The sequence below is a fragment of the Terrapene carolina genome, unplaced genomic scaffold (genome assembly GCF_002925995.2).
Source record: "Terrapene carolina triunguis isolate 2854851 unplaced genomic scaffold, T_m_triunguis-2.0 Scaffold105, whole genome shotgun sequence".
Taxonomy (NCBI): Eukaryota; Metazoa; Chordata; order Testudines; family Emydidae; genus Terrapene; species Terrapene triunguis.
In genome coordinates, this window is record NW_020664456.1 from 684,748 (window position 1) to 707,118 (window position 22,371).

Here is a 22,371-nt window from a genome sequence, read left to right on the forward strand (position 1 = left end):
AAGGACTATCACAAACCTCAAGACCTCGCCTTCCAAGTGCAAGGTACGCTCCTTCTCTAATATCATGCACAAATTGCTGTGTGTTTAAAAACAAAACCCTACCAAACAAAAGACACTACACGTCCCAACTGTCCCCCCACAGTACATATTTTATTCCAATTGTTTAATGCACTGCTGAAAAGTGCTCAGATAGTATGACGATGAGGGAGGTACAAGAAGCTGTACAAAAATAGATAGAAAAAGAAAGACAGACCAGACAGTAAAAAGACTTGTTCAAAAACTCAAAAGATATCCTATAATCCTACGTGAAACAAATGTTTAAGACTCACCAGGTCAAAACCACCTCATGAGTTTTAGAGCCTCTAGTCTGCAGGGAATAACTAGGCCTCGAATATGGTGGCCCTAGACGAAGAGCTAAAAGAGAAAGACCATCCATTCAGAGCTGCACTAGGCTATAAAACCCGGCTTTCACAAACTACAGCAGGGAGATTACAATAACATTTGCTTTGTCCGCCTTCATATTTTTGACACAATGTTTTAATGTATGATAATAGCTTTTAGCGGCTTGAATGGCAGAGATGTTGGGCCCTGGAAGCGCCCAGTGAATTCAAATGGAAGTTGATTATGCTCCGTGCCTCTGAAACTCAGGCCATAGCTTTATACTGCACAAGGCTTTTCATCCTGAAGTATCAAAGAACACCTATGAAATGAAGCAAACTAACATACAAAATGGGCCTGACATTCAAAAACACTCACTGCTGACCAGTTTTGGAAATCTCACCCAGTACGTATAGGGAGCATACAACTGAAACAGGGGCACCGGAATGGGGGTGGGTGGAGAGTAGCAAGGGGGGGCGGGGTCTCGGGGGGAAGATGTTGTGTGGGAGCAGGGCCTCAGGGAGAAGGGGCAGCGCTGGAGGCGGGGTCACAGTTCGGGCACCGGTGGCCCCCCCACTTTTAGGGACTTTCTGCAGCTCCTGAACTGAAAAACAAACAACTTCGAGAATGAAGTGCACAGTGACCAAGACACAGCACAACCATTCAAAAGAGGAAATGAAGACCAGGGTGTCCAAATGGAAGTGCAAGGGAAGATTACTCCAGTTGGACTTTGACCAGGACACCAATTACAACATCCCTACTTTTGCAGAAAGCGTCCCATGATCTTTTAATGACCTCAAGTATTTGGGATTTCTATTTTACATCTCATCTGAAGTAAGTATGGCGCTGTAAGAACGGAGGTGACTGTGTGTGATCACTGCACCAGTTAAGACTTGGAATATTCTGAATGCAGAGCTCAGAGAAGAGACATGTCGGTTGGAAGCAGTTGCAGCCATGTTGGTTGGAGACTGAATCTATCTATTTCTAGGATACGTATAGGCTCCCACTATCTTAGTGCTGCACAATTTTTGGTGCATTAATCCTCAGAAACACGCCTGTGAGATAGAGAAGTACTATAATCCCCATTTCACAGATGGAGAACTGAGCCCTGGTCTACCCTGGGAGGTGGTGGTGGGGAATCGATCTAAGTTACGCAACTTCAGCTACGTGAATAACGTAGCTGAAGTCGACGTACTTAGATCGACTTACCATGGTGTCTTCACCACGGTGGGTCGACTGCTGTCGGTCCCCCGTCGACTCTGCTTGCGCCTTTCGCGGCGCTGGAGTACAGGAGTCGACGGGAGAGGGCTCGGGTGTTGATTTATCACGTCTAGACTAGACATGATAAATCGAGCCCCGCTGGATCAATCACTGCCCGCTGATCCAGCAGGTAGTGTAGACATGCCCCAAAGACAAAGAGATTCTGTGACTTGCCCGAAGTCTGGGAACTGAACTCACATCTTTCAAGTGTCAGGCCAACACCCAAACCATTGGACCAACGCTCCTCTGCTTGAGAATGAAGTTGGGTTAATTCAGTTAAGCTATTTTGGTTTTCAATTTTTCACTGACAAGTTGACGTTTTCAATAGGGAAAAAAACATCTTTTTCTGACTAGTTGTAATCTGAGGTCGGTGTGTTTGATTTACACTACTGCCTCCTTACATCTCACTGGCAGGTAAAAGGACTTTAAAAGTGGGTGTAAAATTTCCCTTTTACCCTGCCACAGCAGTATAAATGAGCATCTAGCCCAGTGTAGTTAAATTAAAAGACACAACTGACAGATTGAATTTTGGAAGTCTTAACCTTTAAATTCCTTCTCATAACAATGCCCCCGAATCTGGAGACAGAACTACTGTACTGTGAAAGAAATTAACACAAACAAAAACAGGATACACCCAATTTAAGATTTGTGCTCCCCACAGTGATTTAAAAAGTTTTATTTTGGTGATTTTTTTCTCTCTCTCTCCCCCCCCGCCCCACACACACAGTGAGTCCCAATGATCTGAGTCAATAATTAAAATCTATGATACATTAAAAAACCCTCATATGAGGTGGTTATATATGGGCTACAAAAGGACTATACTTATGAGAGAATTTGGAGTCCATTTCTTGAGCAAATATATGGATTCCCCCCTCCCTGTGCACTTTGTATTTAGTTCTCTCTACCTCCCCTCACTTTCTTTTCCTCCCTATCTCCCTGTAAGAAGTATGGAGTCCTGTGGACTGGTGGATTTTGTGTTCTGGAAAGAACAGTTTTTCCAAGAACAGAATTGAGCTACAGCTGTCCACAAAAATCCAATGACCTGGAGTAATGCACAATTGGGACAGAAATCCCCATGAGTTATTACTTCTGTCCACAGCAGTGAATCCGACACAGAAGAAAAGCCAAAGACAAAGAGTCACAAATTAGTAATGTAGGTAGAAATAAAATAAGATTCAGCATGGAAAGATGAAAACTAATACATTGGGGAAAAATACTCATTCTCTCTCTCTCTCTCTCTCTCTCACACACACACACACACACACACACACACACGAGGAGATAAAATGGGAAGCAATGATGCTAAGAGAGACCTATAATGTGGGCAAAGCACAAATCAAATTATACGTGTTTGCAACATGAAGTAGCTGCCCTCCTACTCTCCACCTCAAAGGGGGCTGCATAAACAAATGCATCACATCCTAGAGGAAGGAGGTGACAGCTCCCTCTCTCTACAGCTTTGGCCCAGCTAGACTTAGAATAGTGCACTAATTTTGGGACATGAGAAAAATACTGATAAACTGGAGGCAGATTTCAGAAAACAGCAATGGATCTGACCGGGGACTTGAGAATGGCTTATGAGGCAAGACAAAAAGCTAAATATTTAAGTATTAAAATACGCTGTAGCTGTGCTAAGCGATGACTAAAAGGAGGCATAACAGCCTGCAAATATTTGAAGTGTGTAAAACCAAGGAGGGAGAGGAATCATTAGTGAGATATCTGTAGCTGTAACTGCAGGAAACGGGATGAAATTAAGAAAGGCAAAAAAAATAATAGGCTAAATTTCAAGAGAAAAACTTCCAGACAGCAATAACTGTTAGGCTATGGAACAGTCTCCCAAGGGAAGTGGTGCAAGCTTCATCACGGGGGACACTGCCTCCTCCGGATTCCTAAAACTCAACACTGAATGTGGAATTCATCAAACAACTTTAGCTTGTTAAGGTGAAACGCAACTGAATCCTCAATTGTGAACACATCACTGTACCAATCAAGATGGAATGAAAACTGGAGGCAGCACACAGAAGCAGATTTGATTCTGAACTTTCATCAGCCATATCTTGCTCAAGTAACTAATAAGATTAATGTATATAATTTACAGATGCATGGACTGCACTGTTCATAGGGTAAATTTTTTCAAAGTCTTCTACAACAAGAAGGGACTTAGAGCACTTGGGAGCCCAAATCCCATTTGCTAATGGGACTTAGGGCTTGTCTACGTGGTGGGGTAATGCTTACTATGGGGGTGTGATTTCTAAAGAGCACTAACAGGTTCCTCATTAATTGGTCTGCGTGGACTCTGCAGGTGCACACTGCATATTCCCTACTGCGCTTTTAATACAGTGCTGTTGAAACAGTACTACATTAAAGCGCACTAGGGAACCTTTAGTGTGCATCAGCAGGGTCTACATGGGCCGATCAATGCACAACGTGTTTATGCTCTTCAGAAATCACTCCCCCCACAATGGTAAGCATTATCACCATGTTGATAAGACTTTAGACTCCTAAGTCACGTCAGGCTTTCTTGACAATTTTATCCAGAGTCAACGTTTACAAAAACCCAACTACTCTAGTGATTAAATTATATGTGCACTATTTTATTCAAGAGAAAAGGCGGCATAGGGGTAACTAAACCAGGTGAGTGATACAAGTTCAATCATTGCAGATGTCCCTAATGACTGATCAAGGAATTGTATTGGCAGGGCTCAGCAGAAACATTGTCTTGATAAAACATTCTGCCTGGTCTACAGAAGAGGTATTTTTGCTGGAAGGCCAGGAATGCATTCTGTCATGCAAGGAGAACAGGTAAGAAGAAGAATCACCAGAAGAGAGGTAGCCAACTCAGAGCAGGAGGTATTTTATGTTGTCGTGGTGGCAGTGACACTTGCATTCAGAAGCACATAAAAGTATTGGAAAAAGAAGAAAATACTCTTTTACAAAGACAGGATTGGCATACAGTATATAACAAAATATTCTAGTAACCATGTCTAAAATCTGCTTGGCTGCTAATTAAAAAACCTAGTGCTTCTGTCATTAAATTATTGCATTCAGCTACATTTATGCAATGCTCCCTGTACCCAAACATCCTGCGTCAAACAACAACGGAAACGAGAAAAAGAAAAACAATCCAACACTGAGAAATTTCAGAGTAATTCTGAGCAATGACTCAGAATACCTATTCTGTTTCACAAACAGCCCACTAATTAAACTCTCTTATGAGCTCTATTAACCAGTTTTTCCAATGAACAGAGGAAAAATAATTTATTACAGACCGGAATACAAAATTTAATATTAACAACACGATCTGTATCTGCAGTATTTTAATCTGATCAACCTAAACATAAATACAAGCTGTAAACTGACATCTAAGAAGGTTCATGTGTAGTAGCTAGATTTATGTAGATTACTTTACACAGCATCTGGCAAGACACTGAAAGGTGATGCCGACTTTATCATATGTGCATATTCCAAAATAAGTTTATCTATAAAATCTCACCATCCATAAAAGGGTAGACTACAATGAGCCTTAATTTACAAATACAGTGTCCTGTCTAAGCTTTAAAAACAGCAGTACTTTTACAATCTTCATGAACTGTGAAAGAAAAGGGACTACTGTGGTGCTTCAGGTATTTATAATACTCTTTAATACACGGGTTCTCAGGACAAATTTTTTGGTGGCCTCAGAGTGCGGCCACCAACTCTTGCTGGTGGCTCCTCTCACACTTTTTCCTAAAAGACTTAATTCGCTTTAGGAAAAACAAATAAATACGCACATATGCCTGTTTAAATCATTGTAATTTATTTATTGGTAGCTGATAAGTCTGTTGTGAAAAGTGATATTAATAAGCATACAAATATGCTTTTCACAGCAGACTTACTCAGCCCTGTCAAGCATGGGGACATATTAAGCTGTGGATGGGGGGGAGGGAGGGAAAGAGAGGGTCGGGGGAGGCAGCGGGGGCTAGGGACAATGGGGTAGGAGGGGGGCTGGAGCCCGAAGCCCTGTGGCCAGAGCCTGCCGCCCCGCTGTCCTGTCACCTCAGGGCTGCTGAAGCCCAAAGCCTGAACTCCACCACCCCCGGGAAGGTGGGGAACTCACCAGCTGCCTGGTCCTCCAACATTGTGCCCGCCCCAGGTGTCTCCAAAGGGGGAGCAGGCCCAAACCACTGCTGGTGGTCCCAGCAACCAACACCAAGGCGGCGCATCCAGGAGTAACAGGAAGGGGCCGCTACTTTGCCTGCCCTCCCCCCCCAATAACAGCCCAGGAGGCCGTGGCTGCATGTGGCCATGGTGGCCGCGTTTGAGAAACACTGCAACATACTGTGTAATGGAAGAAGAAGGAAACATGCTAAAGCAGGGAAACGTTGCCAGCTCATTGTCCACATGTACTAAAACTAACTAGGTCTATCACTGAAATTTATGGATAATTTCAGTGGAAAGTCAACCACTTCTCATTAATTCTACCTCTGTCTAACATGCAGGATTCAAAGTGATACTTTCAGCAAGTTTATTAAAAACCTCTTCAAAGAAGAAACTCTACTTAAGAACAGCAGCAACAACAAAATTCCCATCTCATTCTCCTTAGACTCAGAATGACAGATTTGTTACCTTCAACTGTGCTCATTTGCTACAGGTTCCACATTTGGGTATTCAATTGAAGACACCCAATGGCCAGCACTGTTCCCTTTCACAAGGTTAACTTAAAAAAAGTTATCCTGTTTAATTTGTGTTTTATTTTCCTACTTTGGGCCCCAATTCAGCAAGGTACTTACACAGCATTATGATTCCAATCGACGAGGAAGCAAAAAGGCAAACGATCTGTGAGTCAAGCCCTATATAGAAAGCTTCCAGTCTGCCCAATTCCTTTTAGAAAGAGAGGATGCAGGAATAGAAAGAAGTTTAAAAAGGTAGAAATATGGGGAAAAGCGACACAAGGATAAACAGAAGTGAGGAGGCAGGTGCATGTAGAATTGGAGAAGAAAGGGCTATGAATAAAAGAATTACCAGGGAATAATTTTCCCTTGGCCTATGTCCCTCTTCTTCCATTGTGGCCATAGGGACAGTGAGGATAGCCAAAAGATGCAACAAATAGTACCCTGAGGAGGAGGGCTTGCTTTGCTTACAACCCCAGGATATCGTCAGCTCCAGCTGATGGCACTTTATACATGTGTGGAGACAACAGAGACACTTTCTATGCCTGGGAAGTAGGTGCATCAGCCCTCTCAACCTAGGAAACTGTGACCCCTCCAGTAGAGTGACAACTGACCAGCTGGGGTTCTGGCGCTTGGTTTGCTTGTAGGAGAGTAGAATGCAGCCCTTCAGCCATCCGTTTTCGTGGCAGCCTCAAAACAGACAAACTGGCAAACTTTTCCAAACTCTTGTGACCACACACGTTTGAATGCCTGTAATAATGAGAGCACTCAATTCTATCTCCCCATCTGGTGGATGTTTCATGGCTGAAACAGCCACCTGAGGAGACAGTAGTTTGAAAGGAACTTCCAGGGGGTCAAATGGGAGACGCAGGAGCATTAACAAAAAATAAATAAATCAGTGACTGATCCCAGTAAAGGTGAAGTCTTTTTCAGTACTTGTTCAGACCAGGATGCACTTGTGAAGGAGCAGGGATACCCATGTCTGACTAAGAAGATGGTCTGAAACGTGAGTACGATAATGCGCTCTCTCTCTCTGATCCTGTGACGATAAAGTCTCCTGGGCTGAAATGGATCCCAAGAGACTGGCATCTGTGGCTAGAGAAACCGGGAAATGATGGGGAAGTAAAGAGACACCCACTGTGATGGGGCTAAGTGGGAGCACTAGGTAATCGGGGGGGGACAGGCTGTTAGTGAGAGAGAAAGATCCACACAGGTAACATATATGGTGGTATCTGGGCAAAAGGGAGGCACATTGGGGCTTAAGGTGGAGAGAGGTTCAGAGAATCAGATCCACAATGGCTGCGAAGTAGCCTAAAAGATCAATCATCTCTGTCTGGCGCGAAGGAGGGAGCCAGGACTTGAGACAGAATCCAATAGAGACTGAAGCCTGTTCTGAGAGGAGGGCTGCGGCTATTCGGGAATCCAAGCTTATTTAAAGGTGCAGAAGAGTCTGAGAGAGAAGTGGATTGGACTTGTCCTGAATGATTATGAAACCATGGGATGCCAGGTATCGCAGTACCCTATTCCGTGATCATTCTACCACGGGAGCACAGAGCACCTGAATCAGGATGTCACTGAGATAGGGATGCAGGTGCTTCCATCAGAGCAACCAAGATCTTCAGGTGGTGATCACAGAGGGTGAAGCAGAGAAAGCGCCAGTGCACTGGGTGGTTGGAATCATAGAAGGTAGGCATGACAAAATTCAAATGAGCAAAGGAAGTGAAGAAAATGGACCCAGGTGGTTAGAGATGTGCAGGTTCAGGAGATGGAGGTAAGAGACGGGGCAGAAGTTCCTCCTCTTCACAGGCTCGTACACAAGGAAATAACAGGATTAAAATCTAACCCTTCTTTATCTAGACAGAGAGAGAGGGCAAATGCTCCCCTTGTCCAGAAAGTCCAGAGTTTCACAGGTCGGGGCTTAGGCTTCTGACATTTCCCAGCACCAAAGGGTTGGAAGAAAGCATTTAGACCTGGGAAGATGTCAATGCAGTGACAGTGGAACTGTCTCTTGCGTAGGCATCCTGAGAGGAACCTTGTCAAAGTGCTGAAGCCAGTCTCTCTTTGTAGGAGAAGATGGAAATTGGGCTGGCTTGATCTGGTCAGGCTCAAACAGAGTAATGCTGTCATTCTTGAAGAGGAGAAAATTTGAGGGATGGGGGCATCAGGGAGCCCATTCTGAAGAGACAGGCTATTTTCAGGCGCTGGGGCTGCCAAGAAATCTGTGGGGCACAGAGAGGAGAACTGGGGATATATATACTACCACAGGCAACAGATCCCAGCTCCCTGACGGTCTCTCAAGCTGGTAACTCCCAGAGGCCCAGACAGAAGAAAGTCTGGTAGTGCTTCCCATGACTGTAGAGAAAGTGTGTCAGCGCTTCAGGGAGATGTGTGGAGGAGAGGCGGCTGTGGTGTTGGCAGGAAGGAAAATTGCGTGGGAAGTGGGAGCATTTCAGTATCAGCCATGCTGATTTTGCGCCGCTGGTTGTGCAAGCTGCTTGAGATAAGCACCAGGGACAGAGGCAGGGGTGCAGTTAAGCTGAGCCAGTTGCTGGGATGGATGGAGGATAGGAGGTCTCTAGCATGGCAGACAGTGCCCCCACTGCAGCAAGGGGAGGATGAATGCTGGGCAATGTAGCCTTGGAGCCTCCAAAGGTGGCAGATTTCTTGGTGCGCTGTCTATTGCTGCCCCTCCCGCATGAACCCAAGTCTCATTTGGAAGCAGGGGACTCAAGAGAGAGACTGGAGCTCCACTGCTTTTCTGGGAATCTTTTCTGTCCCTTTCCCTCTCTCTGGCCTTATCTTTCTATCCTCAGCTCTGGGCCTAGAAGGGAAGAAAAGAAGAAGGGTTAGGGAGAGGAAAAAATTAGGCATGGAAGGCCATGCAAAGGAAAAAAACACAGGAAAGAAGATGGCAGACTGGGGTCATGATAGATTCTTTGCCTTCTTGTTTCCGGATAGGTGGAGCCACATAATTCTGCATGTCCTATTTGTAGGATGAAAAAGCCGGCCATAAGACACAGATTTATTTCATTCAGTAGATACAACGGAAAACCCCTTAAAAGTAACATTAGACCTGGGAAGCATGATTTCAGAGGCACAGGTCTGTACTTAGTTGTTGACCTACACTATTATTGCCAGTCTTTACTAATTAGAGATGATGGGCAGGTGGGGTTATTTACTCAAAACAAACAGTTATTACATAAAGAATAAGGTACACAACCATTATAGGTATTTAAAACACTTCAAAACAATCTCAGTTTGAACCTGGCAAAGTTAATTAGGAAGGTCTTTCACAGCACAAGTGTCAGGCTTTCCTATTTCCCCCCCCCCCACTTGCCCCACATCTCTTTTCAAATTTAAAGCCATGGCTTTTTTCCTACAGTCAACAAATCAAAATTCTTTTGTTCGCCTGTGTAGAATATGCATAAGACTACTGCAGTGAGGCGATAAAGAAAATGACGGATGCAAATGTGACCGTTTTTCCTCTGCATTCAGAAGAGACATCAAGCCATACCAAATACGTTTTAGAAATTCAGCACTATGATGCTGATTGCTATTTTCCCCCCTCAAAGCTAATGAATACACTTCAGATACTTAACACAAATGTTTATTTAGATAATCAATATTTGGAGATTTTCTTGGATAGGCAGCAGTGAGACTAGGTTTATCTATGCTCAAGGACAGAATGCACTTGGGGAAATACAGATATAAAAGGGAAATAAATAGGGCACCAAATTAAGAACAACATATCTGAAAAATAAGGTTGCTAGTATCATTCAGTATCACATATTCAGAGGTTTAAAAAATAAGGCTGTTTTTAGATATAATGGATAATCCAAATTGTATCTCCACTATTAATATGTTAAATATTTTTTGTCACATTTTAATATTTTGACATACTACTACAGCATTTCTGACTCAGGCATTACTCCCAGAACCAAGATGTTTTAGAACAAAAATCAGAGCATATTCTGTACTCCATTTGATCCACTGTAATAATTTTCCTTGTTCAGTCCTAACAAATAATATTTTATACTTCAAACCTAGCCTTTTGTCCATCTGGGCACATCTGAGTTTTAGCTGAAGTGTGCCTGCACTCTTTTTCATCACTGTTTCATTCACTGCATTTCGACTACAGACACAAAAACATAAAACTAACATTTAGAGAAATAGCCATAGCGACAAGACTAACCTACCAGTCACCTCATCAAAATTGAGCTAATTCACTTAATTCAGGATTTGTTTCCGGATAAACGGACTCTGGCAGAGTAGTCACTCTCCTGTCCACAATAATGATGTTCTTCTATTTCAACAAATATTAATCAACCCAGAGTCCTGTGTTTTCAACAAAGCCACATACAGAAAAATTAAATGTTACATTTTTCAACAGAATTGTAATCTGGCCTATTTGGGAGGAACTAAATCTGACCTTTAAAAAACAAAAACAAAAAACCCAACCAAACCATCATTCTAGGATTGTTAGCTAATTATGTAATCTCTTCCCTGGTGGTGACACAAAGTTTCTTCTCTTCTGAAAGACCACTAGGTTTTAGAGATATTGTAATTTATACTGAGGCGCATTGGAACATAGCCATTGCCATATTGAATCAGATTAGTGGTCTGTCCAATCCAGTATCCTGTCTCTAAATAGTGGCCAGAATTGGGCGGCTCCAGGCACCAGCGCAGCAAGCACGTGCCTGGGGCAGCAAGCCGCGGGGGGCGGCCTGCCGGTTGCCATAAGGGCGGCAGTCAGGCAGCCTTTGGCAGCGTTTCTGCGGGAGGTCCGCCGGTCCTGCGGCTTCGGCGGTGGGTACGCCGAAGGCGTGGGACCAGCGGACCTCCAGCAGGCATGCCGCCGAATCCACGTTACCGGTGGACCTCCCGCAGGTGCGCTGCCGAAAGCCGCCTGACTGCCGTGCTTGGGGTGGCAAAATACATAGAGCCGCCCCTGGCCAGAATCAGATGCTTCCGAAAAAGGTGGGAAAAAAACCAAACCCAAACCCATAATGGATGAAAATGGAATAACCTTAATGGAGTTTCCTTCGTAAATCCTGTCAGTAGCTGGCTTATGCCATGAAGCACGAGAGTTTATATCCTTTCTAAACAATTTTTAAAATCTCATCTAACGTAATCCCTACGTAACATAATCCCGCTTACCTAATGTACTTAAAATAGGTCATATACTGCTGGAACTGGTAATCTCAAAAGGGAAGACATTTTTTTAAATGTAACCACTGTTTTAGCGATACAAAGTCTGGAAAAATAGTTTATATGCAAATTAGGGTTTCAGTTGTTTCAGATCAGATAAATGTAACTGATTGTGAAGCACAGTACTGAATTATCTGCATTTAGCTCATGTATCTTTTTTCTTCCAGGATTAAACATTTGAGACAGTCTTTTTTCCAAGTGTTCTAGAGAAAATTTAAATAAAGGGCCCAAGACTACAAGCTCTGTGCTTGCATAACTTTTAGTCAATGTTACTCCTGGGAGAATTCTGTGCCAAAAAATTAAAAATTCTGCATATTTTGTCAAAGTAACACAAAATATGCTGGTTTCAATTATTTTGGTAAGTTTTTTCAAAATACCTCTCAGCAAGTATGTCTAACGGTACAGGCAACAAAAGAGATTCCCCCAGGAGTAAAATTAAAGAAACCCTTATGACAACCCAGTTCCTTTTCTGTTATGCTTTTATCAGGCACCTCAGTCTGGGTGTGTCACAAATACCAGCTGGGCACATCTTGGGGGAAAAGTCTGCCTCTCCGGTCTTTTAGTCAATTCTTGTGTTTTCACACCGCACCCCATAGGGTTACCATATTTCAAGTTCCCAAATAGAGGACACTGCTGGGGGAAGGGAAAGTATAAGTATTTTTTTGGGGGGGGGGGCGTGTACTAGAGGGGTATGTTTGCACTGGGAGGAGGTATTTGGGGGATGCTTGAGGGGGCTCCCATGGCTCAAACACCTGCAACCCCTGCCCTGCAGAGCCCCGACGCAGGCTTCTCTCTGCGAAGCTTTGTTACTGTAACACCGGGCAGAGACCACCAGTATCTGCTGATAGTGTGTGTGTGGGGGGGGGGGGAGAGGGGTTTGGTGGTCACAATTTAAAGGTTCATCTGCCCCCAGAAAAGTTCATGTCATGCCCTCCACTGCCCCAAGTCTTCCCTCCCGGAAAGCAATGGCCCCTCCTTGCAGCTCACAGCTGTTGCTCCTGCCTCTCCCCACAGGGCATAGCTCACCAGCTCCAGTAGCTGCTGCACACAGAGGAGATCTGGCCACACCATGTAACCGAGCAGGGCTGGCAAACCCGGGAACTGCAGGTGCACTTCGAGCTGGGGAGTCAGGCTCTGCAGCATCCGTTCTGCAGGAAAAAAATGTAATTCTGCGCAGAACATTAATTCTACGCAAATTCTGTATTGTGCAGTAGCGCAGAATTCTTCCAGGAGTAAAGTATTCCACCGGCAGCTCCTGGAATCAGACCCCAAATAAACAGGGGCAGGAGGAAACACACCAGATTCAGATATCAATAATTGTACAATCTCTTTCCCCGTGAATAAAGAGAAATATCTTTCGCCACGATAAAGAAGCATATTTTTACCTTTCTATATAAATATGTCTAAATAACTTAACTGAGTGTTTTTGCCACAAAAATCAAGGCTTCAGTATAAAAATACTGAATTTTCCATTAATAAAACAAAAAGTTCCCATTACCTCTTTCTAGCAATATTATTCTAAGTACAGGATTCACCATGGTATCGTTTTCTATCTGCATGCACTCTATTACCTAAAAGATCTTTCCTGTCATAACTTTAAATACCATTTTTGGTACTGCTTTATAGGCTTTACATTTTGGGGTGTGATGTTTTGTTACCTTCTTCAGAAAGTTCCCTGTTCTCCAGATGCATATTGTGACCACTTGCCGACCTACTCTACCATTCACCAAACCCTCCAAGTAAGTTACTTAAAGTTTGAACATCCCCAACTACAGGTGGGCAGGGTGAAACTAGAAGAAGAATGTTTACTAGGAAATGACCTAGTGGAGTCTCCTTATTATCACCTGCTTGTTATAGCTCAGAAACTTCTCCCCTGCAGAAGAATCACCATTATGTAACACTTCTATATCTAGTTTTCCTCCTTTCTACTTCCCAGACTCTCTGTTGCAATTTAACGCCAGCTAAAGGCTTCTGCTCGTGTGGCATCAGGACTCCTGATGAAGACCCCAGCTAGGGCTTTCAGAAGTGTTGAGTGATTCTGGGTGCTCAACCTGAAAAACTCTGAAGGGGCCCAAATTTCGGAAAGTGTCAAACAGCCCATCTATTAAAAAACAGGCCTTATTAAGACATCACCAGTTGAACACCAAAAAATTGAAGCATCCAAAACTACTAGTCAATAAATAAAATCTAAACCCGCCACTTCAACCACACACTATGTTCCTCTTGTGTTTGCTGGTGAGTCACTAGCAAAACAGATGGCCAGGAAAAAGCAATAGTCACACCTGCTTGTCTATGGAGTGATCACCTCAATAGCGCCAGCCTCCTCTTCCCCTTGCCTTAAAAGCTTTTTAATGCATGCTTTGTTATCAGGTTACTCACTGTTTTAGTGTAGGGGTTCTCAAACTGGGGGCCAGGACCCTTCAGGGGATTGCGAGGTTATTACATGGGGGGGTCGTGAGCTGTCAGCCTCCACCCCAAACCCCGCTTTGCATCCAGCATTTATAATGGTATTAAATATATTAAAAAGTGTTTTTAATTTATAAGGGGGGGGGTCACACTCAGAGGCTTGCTATGTGAAAGGGGTCACCAGTACAAAAGTGTGAGAACTACTGTTTTAGTGCCTATGGGAAAAGACCTGGAAGGCAGCAGCATTGCTTGCAACAAAGCTTACTCCTGCACCCTACAATGACACAGTACACACAATGCACAATTGGAAATTGCTTCCAATTTCCTCATGTAGATAAACTTTGGGGCAATTTGATCAGAGCCTTTTGCTTCTTTCCTCCCCTCCGTGTTGTGGAAGGCGAGACAAGGAGAGGGGAGATTTTAAGGCCCATAATTTCTAGCTAGAATAGTAGAAGATACACCCAATAACCAGACTCTAACCATATGCAGATTAGAGCCTACTTCAGTGCTTTCACTCAATGGCTGGCACATTCTTTCTTTTCACTTGAACCATCAAGAGGTTAGTGGTTGAGACTCTTCCTGAACTGAAATCTTACAGCAACACTAGACAGATCCCAGTCTCTACCTCTGGTGCATATTAATAATCTGACATCAAATGACATGTGGCAACCTTTATACTTCGTTCACAGAGTTGGGTACAAATTTTAAAAATTGGCAGCGGAGTGGGGTGGGGATGAACTTCCCGTACTGGAATATTCCTGATTGGACATCTGATTTCAAGATATAAACCAGGACTATTAAAACTCTGTCATATGCTGCATGTTTTACACACAGCAATCCTGTGACACACATTTACTCCGTAATATGTCTGGATCATTATGAGATTTTACCAAAACAAAACCTACACCTTGAAAATCACTTTTGATATTTCTCTACAGATTAACAACAAATAAATCTATAAACACCAGAAATATAGTTTATCAAAAAAAGAAAAGAAAAAAAAAGAAAGAAACTGCCTTGGCCCAAAATTTAGCTTCAGATTTGGCATTGCAGGGGAAAGCCTATTGTACATGTATAGAAGATTCTAAACAGGTGTTTGGGTTTTTTCCCCCCTTAAATAACAAGCATTATGTGAGTCACCAGTAATAACCAATTTGGGTTGCCTCAGATTTTTCTTAGGGATGCTACATTGTTTGAAGAAAGGTCCAGTCTATGTTAGTATCTGGACCCATACTGGTTAACGCTGACCCTTCAAAATCCCCTTTCAAATTCAGGGCCTGCTCCTGTTCCATTTAAGTCAATGAGAGCTTTGCCACTGACTTCATTTGGAGACAGATCAAATAAAAATATGAACCTACAATTTGATGCAATTTAGCCTAATTTTTAAGCACTGAGTTCCAAAGTCATTTAAAGCAGTACCTTTCCCCTGAAAGGCCATCTCCTTTCATATACTTGTCTCTCTCTTTTCCCTTCTTTCTTTATCCTCCCGCACCCTAAGGTGCATGCATATGGCATCCACGAGTTTCCATAGTTTATTTTGGTCTGATGCTCGTTTGGTACAGGCTTCTGAGTGTCATGTTGATAGATTTAGCTTCTTTCTCTATTGTGCTACATAACATTTCTGTAGGTCACCCTCATTTTCTCTTTCCAGTTGGTGTTCATTTTCTCTTTCATGGAAGTCACATTGATGGCATCCTTCTACTGTGTCCTAAATATGTTTATCATTGTCTTTTTTCTGTGTTTGATGGTTTAAACTGGTGTGCTCCACTTAGTTTTTCTGATGTTGCAATAAACTGTTTCCAACAGACTGAAAATCTTCTGCTGACATTCAAAGTGGAATGAGTTGATTTTTATCAATTGCTGTTGTGTATTTCCATGAGTCTGCTCTACAAAGCAGGACAGTCACGATGCCTGCGTTAAATGTTCGTACTTTTGTATCAGTGCAGATCATGCTATTTTTCCAAATCTTTTCAAGTTTATGAAAGTTGTTTGCTGCTTTTGATATTTGTTGCTTACCATCTAGTATGGTGTCACTATCATAGCACATCTTGGTCCCTAGATGAGTACAATGACTTACTTCTTCCAGTGTTTCTCCATCTACCCCGATGGTTGCTTTTGGAACGTTGATAGCCATATAGTTCGTCCTTCCCCTCTTGATGAACAAACTAATTTGTTTTGCTATGTCTGTCGAAAGCTGGGTCTTTTCTTCCATTAAGCAATGTGTTGAACTGAGCAGAATAATGTCATCAGCAAAAACAAGGTAATCCAATTTCCCGTTATCATATGTCCATAAAATTCCTTTGTTGCCTTCTGTGGTTATTTTCCTCATGATGCAGTCAATGACCAGTGCAAACAACAGTGGAGACATAATACACCCTTGCTTTACCCCAGTTGTCACTGCAAATCATTGGCTGATGTTATCTCTGACCGCACATTCAGCATCATAGAAGTCTTTGAGGATTCTAGTTATTTTTGTTGGTATTCCATAATATACCCTTATTTTCCATAGACTGTCTCATGTACACTAGCCTTCTGGAAAGCTATACCATTTATTAAAAGAGTTGTTTGCCACTCTGCACACTGTTCTATTTATAACAGCAACAGTATTGGCTACACAATCTGAATGGTCTAAAATCTGCTTGTGTTCCCCTCTAAGTTGGCAATCTATTTCATATATTGCTGTTCCAAAATGTTTGTGCTATTTAGTTTCCTCACTTAAGTCCCTTCTTTTTCATTTTTGGAGAGCAGCTGATTAAACCTGAACAACTGGATTGTTGGACGAAATATGCTGTAGCTATGAAATGGTTCAGCAGGGACCAGTTTCACTGTTAATTTAAAATGCTAGAATTAATTAGGTAGTGCAAATGAAGAATTTAATAAGCACACTTTATAACCACAAGTTCTGCTTTTATTAAAACTCCCTGCCAAATGATGGCAAATATCTTTGGTCTTTCTGTTTTTCCTTGTCTCGTTTCCTTACATTCTCTGCAACTAAAATACATTTTTCAGTTGAACTTCTCCCCCATAATTAAAATGTATGCCTGAGTTTTATCTCCACTTTCAAATCATTAGCATCTTTTTAAAAAGCTACTGTATATCCTGCCTGTTCAGAAAAGCACCAAACAAAACTGAAGTTCACAATTTTGGTTTTGAATACCAAATTAAAGGCTGTCTTGGAACTTGTCATTCCTGTTCAATTGAGTTCAGCATACTACCAAATTAGCATTTTTTCCCAGTAATAAAGGCGTATGCTTGTTTAAACATGTGTCTTTCCTAAGCAAGTGGTAACATCATGAATTAGTTTTCTTAAAAATCTTACAACTGATCCAGAAGACCTGTATGAAGACTGTGAACAGATTACGATTATTATTGTTGTTCATATACAGTAAATTTAATCCCTATTAAAATAATGGCGTAACAGTCTTGAATATAAATTCTCTCAAGGGGATCTTGTATGTTTAACAGACTTTGTTTAGCTCTGAACTCCTTGTAAAAATATTTTGGGAGTCTAAATATTATCTTATTAAAGTCTGTGCATTTCCTTAACAAGGTGGGGAACACTAGATTTTTTGCCCAGTTAAATGGTCACCCTCCTATTTGAGATTTTTCTAATATGATTTTGCCAGTCTAACAATTTTAGATCACATTTGAAATATGCCCTTTTATTCTTCTGAATGCACTTGTTTAAAAATCCCTTAACCGCAACTTTAATTCAAATTTTGCTTTTACTTTATAATCGACGTTTTATTTTATCAGCAAGGAGAAAGCGATTTATTGTACGGTATATGAAAGAGGTCCATATTCTTCACAGAAACTGTGCCAGTTTTTGTTAAAATGACTCACTTATCAGTCCCTACTTTCTATAGTACACCTTGTATATATTTTTATGTTATTCATTCGCTGACAAAACAAAGAACTATCCACCACAAAAGATGGATTTTCTGAACAAAAATATGCAAAAATCCACAAGCAGATTGAACATAAACTGTTTCAGAGCTTTGCTTAAGTCCACAAGCATGTCAAGAGAATTTACTGTGTACTGTAGTTAATTTTATTCTGCAGTATATCTTCAAAAAATTATGCTGCCTGATGTTAATAATAAAATAAAGCAGATAATCATTGAAAAGGCAGACATTCTGACAAGCTCTCACTCCTACAAAGAACACTCACAGAACAAACTTGAAAGATATTTCAGCCTTGACTTTTATTCACTCGCATTTCACTACTCAATACATGGGCCAAGGGTTGATCAAACTTGTTAACTGGGTCTGTAGTATGAGTCTGGTCTTGTCTTTTTATTTGTTTATGCTCATCTTGATGAAAATGACAACTGTGTGTGTTGGTGAGCCTCTTGGGGGGGGACACGCTTCTTATCTAGCGCTGTGTACCATGACCAGAGGCCAACACCCATAGTTTAAACATAGTTTGAGGAGTCTTATTTTTGCATTTATTTAACATTCTAATCCCTGGTACTCCCCAGGCTTCAAGGTTAAGGGGCCTGGAAAAAATGTGACTGAAGTAGGTGGAGGGAAAGAGTGGACTGGTCTTCCAGTCTTCTAGCTGGACACAGGGAGAGAAGACCAGTAGCTAAAACTGCATGTCAGGTCCCCCACCATTCTATTTGCTCTGAGGACTTTCTGATGTAGGGGAACCAGGTTTTGATGTGGTGGCAGTTGTTTCCATTGCATGGTGAATTCAAGATGAAGGGAAAATAAAAACTCAGAAGAAACCATCATGGTTTTCTATCAGCATAATCAAAGTGAACAAGGTAATTCTGAAAATAATTGAGTCTCAAAGAACCAAGTCCATTCCCCAAACTTCAAATCACTGGGACTCTGGAATGGAGAGAAATTATCTGGTGTAAAGATTTGAAAGGTGCCTAAGTTATCTGAGATCCTAAGTTCCATTTTCACACTTAGAAGCCTACTGAATTCCATGAGGCTTTGGCACCTAAGTGCATAAATCAGTCTGGAGAATGGGACGGAGGCAGTAAATCACTTAGGCGCTTTTGAAAATTTTACTCCAATCTAATTTTTGGAAAACTGGTTGCCCACAAATCCTTTCACAAAGAATGATCCAATTTGTATTGAAAGAAAATTTCTAGGGGGACAACCACCCAGAAACATATCCAAAGCTAGTACACGCACGCTCTTACAGCATCTACTATTGAGACAGAATCCTTGAGGCAGCATGAAACCAAGAGGAAACAGTACACACAGGAAAGAAAGTAAAGACTAAGACAACATCCAGGGTTCTCATCCCACCAAAGAAATAACAGATGGCATTTTTCTATCCATCTAAACTCAGGATTACATTTAGGGAAAAACCTCACTAATTTTGAGATGTGTAGAAAGCTAAAAATATGCTGGTAGCTACTGAAAAATAGGATTTTTCATGATCAAAATCCAGACTGGAAGCACGAGTCTCTAGTGGCACTTGATTTAAAAGTTATACTTGTTTGTCTACTCACATCTAACACACTTGAAGTTACTTGTAATTTTAGTTCCTTAGATGAGAAAGAAAAAACACAATAGTTTTGTAACTAATTGACAGCTGTGCTAGCAAATATCCAGGGAAATATATTCTAGTAGTGTTAGGTTGCTGTACCTTGCACGCAGCTCTGCTCTTAAGAAAAACACTTGGAATATTCCACAATCTAAATAAAGCCCAAGCAAAGGCAACTCACTGCCCTTTTTTTAATCCTCTTCCTCGCACTCATGAAGCTGTCTCCCAATCAGGACGTACTGAGGTAGATACATAATGACCAATGTGCAAGAGAGAGCTCTGATTAACTATATTTTTGAGAATGCAATTTGCTCCAGGGCTACTGCCATTTATTATGTGCCGCAGTGTTAAATTTGAGCTTTGTTATACAGCAAAAAGGAAATAAAAGGAATCATTTCACATTTAAAAGCACTAAGTGGATCGCACTAACACTGTTAGGGCAAAGGCTATGTGAGTGCTAGAGCAAAACTATTTGTCTATATCCTCATTCTCAAGATAATTCTCTCTTCTCAAAATGAATACTCTGGTTTTACATCCCACTTTCTACCCACAGCCCTCTATGTGTATGTTCTAGGGGGGAAAAAACCCATCTCTTTTGGGAACCCTTCCTTTTCCAAGACTGTCAAACCCTTTGCTATAGTTAAGGAAATGTGGTAAGAGCATCTGTAGTTTCTTAGGGGCAGATCCTGCGCTGGTTTACTTAGAACATGTATAGGTGTGGAGCTAGCTCATGCCTGGCTGCAGTACGCAACACAGCAGAAATGGAGTTCAGAAACTTGCAAATGGCTGAATATCACTCACACAGATCCTTGCATAACCAATACCCTGCTATGAGCAGGGCATGAGGGAACAGGATGTTCCAGTATAGTACAGAGTCTGGCAGGGACTGCAATCTCCACATATGTATGCTACATCATGAACTATGATACTGGTGATGCACCAAACAGCAGCAGAAACATCAGCCTCTCCCCCTTTAGAGTGGGAGTAATAAGGCCACATAGCCTTCACAAGCAGCCATAAAAGCTGATGTTCATCCCACTGCTTTTTTTAATATAGGATGTGTTCCACTGTATGACTATGGCTGCAATTCTGCAGCAAAGATGGAGAACAGAGCAGGTATTTCCTTACCTGTTCATGCCTCCCCTATGGGTGGACATGCACATTTCTTTTCTCTCTGATACAGATCTAGACTATAATGAGGGGTTTATTTCTGAAACTTCTGCAGATAATCCTATCAACAGATTTTACTCCATGAGAAAAAGGGCTATGACAGGGTAAGAGTATCGGAGAACAAAGCTATAAACAAGACCCAATAATCAAAAAACACAGCACAAGATTTAGACTACCCTTTTTAAAGTTAGGGAAAAATAAATAAAGATGAAGGAGGACTGGGGAAGTAAATGGCATCAAATGAGCTGTGAACCTGTACAAAAGGCGCCTCCCAATTATGTTTTATAAATACATTATGAATTTTTCAGAAATCCTAGTTATTCTTTTTCTAGCTCTTTATGTGGCTTGGAACACAATTGGCTTCTCCTGCAATTTGTATATATACACAGTAGAGACCACTGAAGATTTACCACCTGCAGGAAGTTTACTGGGGTATTGGCAATATTTCCCATCTGGGAATATGCAGTAAAGGTAATTATTGTGGCGTCCACTGTATGCACTTAGGCACAACTCAACAGATCTATGACTATTTTAAAGACACCAAAGTTGTGTTGCCCAAAGGATTACGTAAAGTAGAAGTGCGTATCTAAGCCAACATCAAAAATATTTAAGAGCATACCTGTAATTTTGTCTCTCACAAGTTTGCAGGATTCTATTTCACCAATGCTCCCAAAGAGACTCCTGAATTCCTCCTGTGTCATATTCTGGGGTAAATAGTTGACTATGAGGTTCGTTTTGCTGTCATCTGTGGCAGCCCCTGTCTGCATGGGGGAAGGACAGTTTCTACTGTTGCTGGAGGGTCCATTGGTCGTATTGGATGTAGGGCCATTCGACACCTGAGGCTCCATGGTGCTAATTATCTAAATAAAAATAAATAAAAAAAACTGCCTGAAGTTTCACATACAATTGCTATTTTTAAAGATACTTACACATCAATGAGTAGGCAGCTTTCATGGCCAATTCAGACACTTTAACAAACAAACAAAAAAAAAAAACAAAACAAAACAAAAAAAAAGACATGGGCTTGATTCCTCTGTTATTGTTGTAAAGTAGGTCATGCTAGTCTTTGGCTGTGAGCATATACTAAGAAGCAGTGGAAAAAAACCTCCCTTTTTTGGTTAATGCAAAGCTAATTTCTGTTTTCATCACACAACCATTTTCATAAATGTATATTTAAGCATGAATTTAATTATAATTTAAGGTAATAATCATGATTAAAATTACAGTTCAATTAAAGCAGAAGAGGTAAATATAGAGGTCTATACTGAAAAAGTAAAATATATTGCCTATTTAATAACTGTATCACAAAGTGCAATGACATCAAATTAAGTGGGAGCATTTAATCTGCAAATAGTTGTTGTTTGGATCACCTTCGAGTAATAACCCTGCGATCACACAAGACACACTTTTTATTGGCTCCAATGATTACTTGTATTCTCCGGTAATATTTTTCATTAGTGGACTAACTCCTCTTTACAGCATCAGGCCCTGAACTTGCAAACTTCATGGATGTGAGTACTCTAGTGTTTGCTGTAATGGCAAAGGGCCTTTTGGATTCTACCAGAGCCATTACTTTCAAATGGCTCACAGGGTAGGAATACAGATAAAAATCAAAACACCTCTCCATCTTGAAATTTAAGGCCACAAAAACAGATTCAAATGGTCTTTTTTTAGTTACAAAGTAAGAGTCCAGTCTTGCAAACACTGATGCATCTGAGCTGCCAGCGGGACTAAACACACAACTGAAGTGTATGTATACATTTGCAGGATCAAGGTCTAATAATGCAAGAGCTTT

The 22,371-nt window shown here is 41.5% G+C and overlaps 1 protein-coding gene across 7 annotated transcripts in view; it reads right to left on the reverse strand.

Annotated features, from left to right (window-relative positions):
- LOC113406566 (ELAV-like protein 4) overlaps window positions 1–22,371 on the reverse strand; it is a 73,252-nt gene that overhangs the window by 28,047 nt on the left and 22,834 nt on the right. For 5 of the 7 annotated variants that reach the window (XM_026651888.2, XM_026651884.2, XM_026651882.2 and 2 more), the window contains exon 1: window positions 21,196–21,430. In XM_026651888.2, the coding sequence (XP_026507673.1) occupies window positions 21,196–21,424 (229 nt within the window). In that variant the 5' untranslated portion in view covers window positions 21,425–21,430. Of the gene's footprint in view, window positions 1–21,195; window positions 21,437–22,371 lie in introns of those variants that run through there. The other 2 variants (XM_026651881.2, XM_026651887.2) reach the window with 1 other exon arrangement.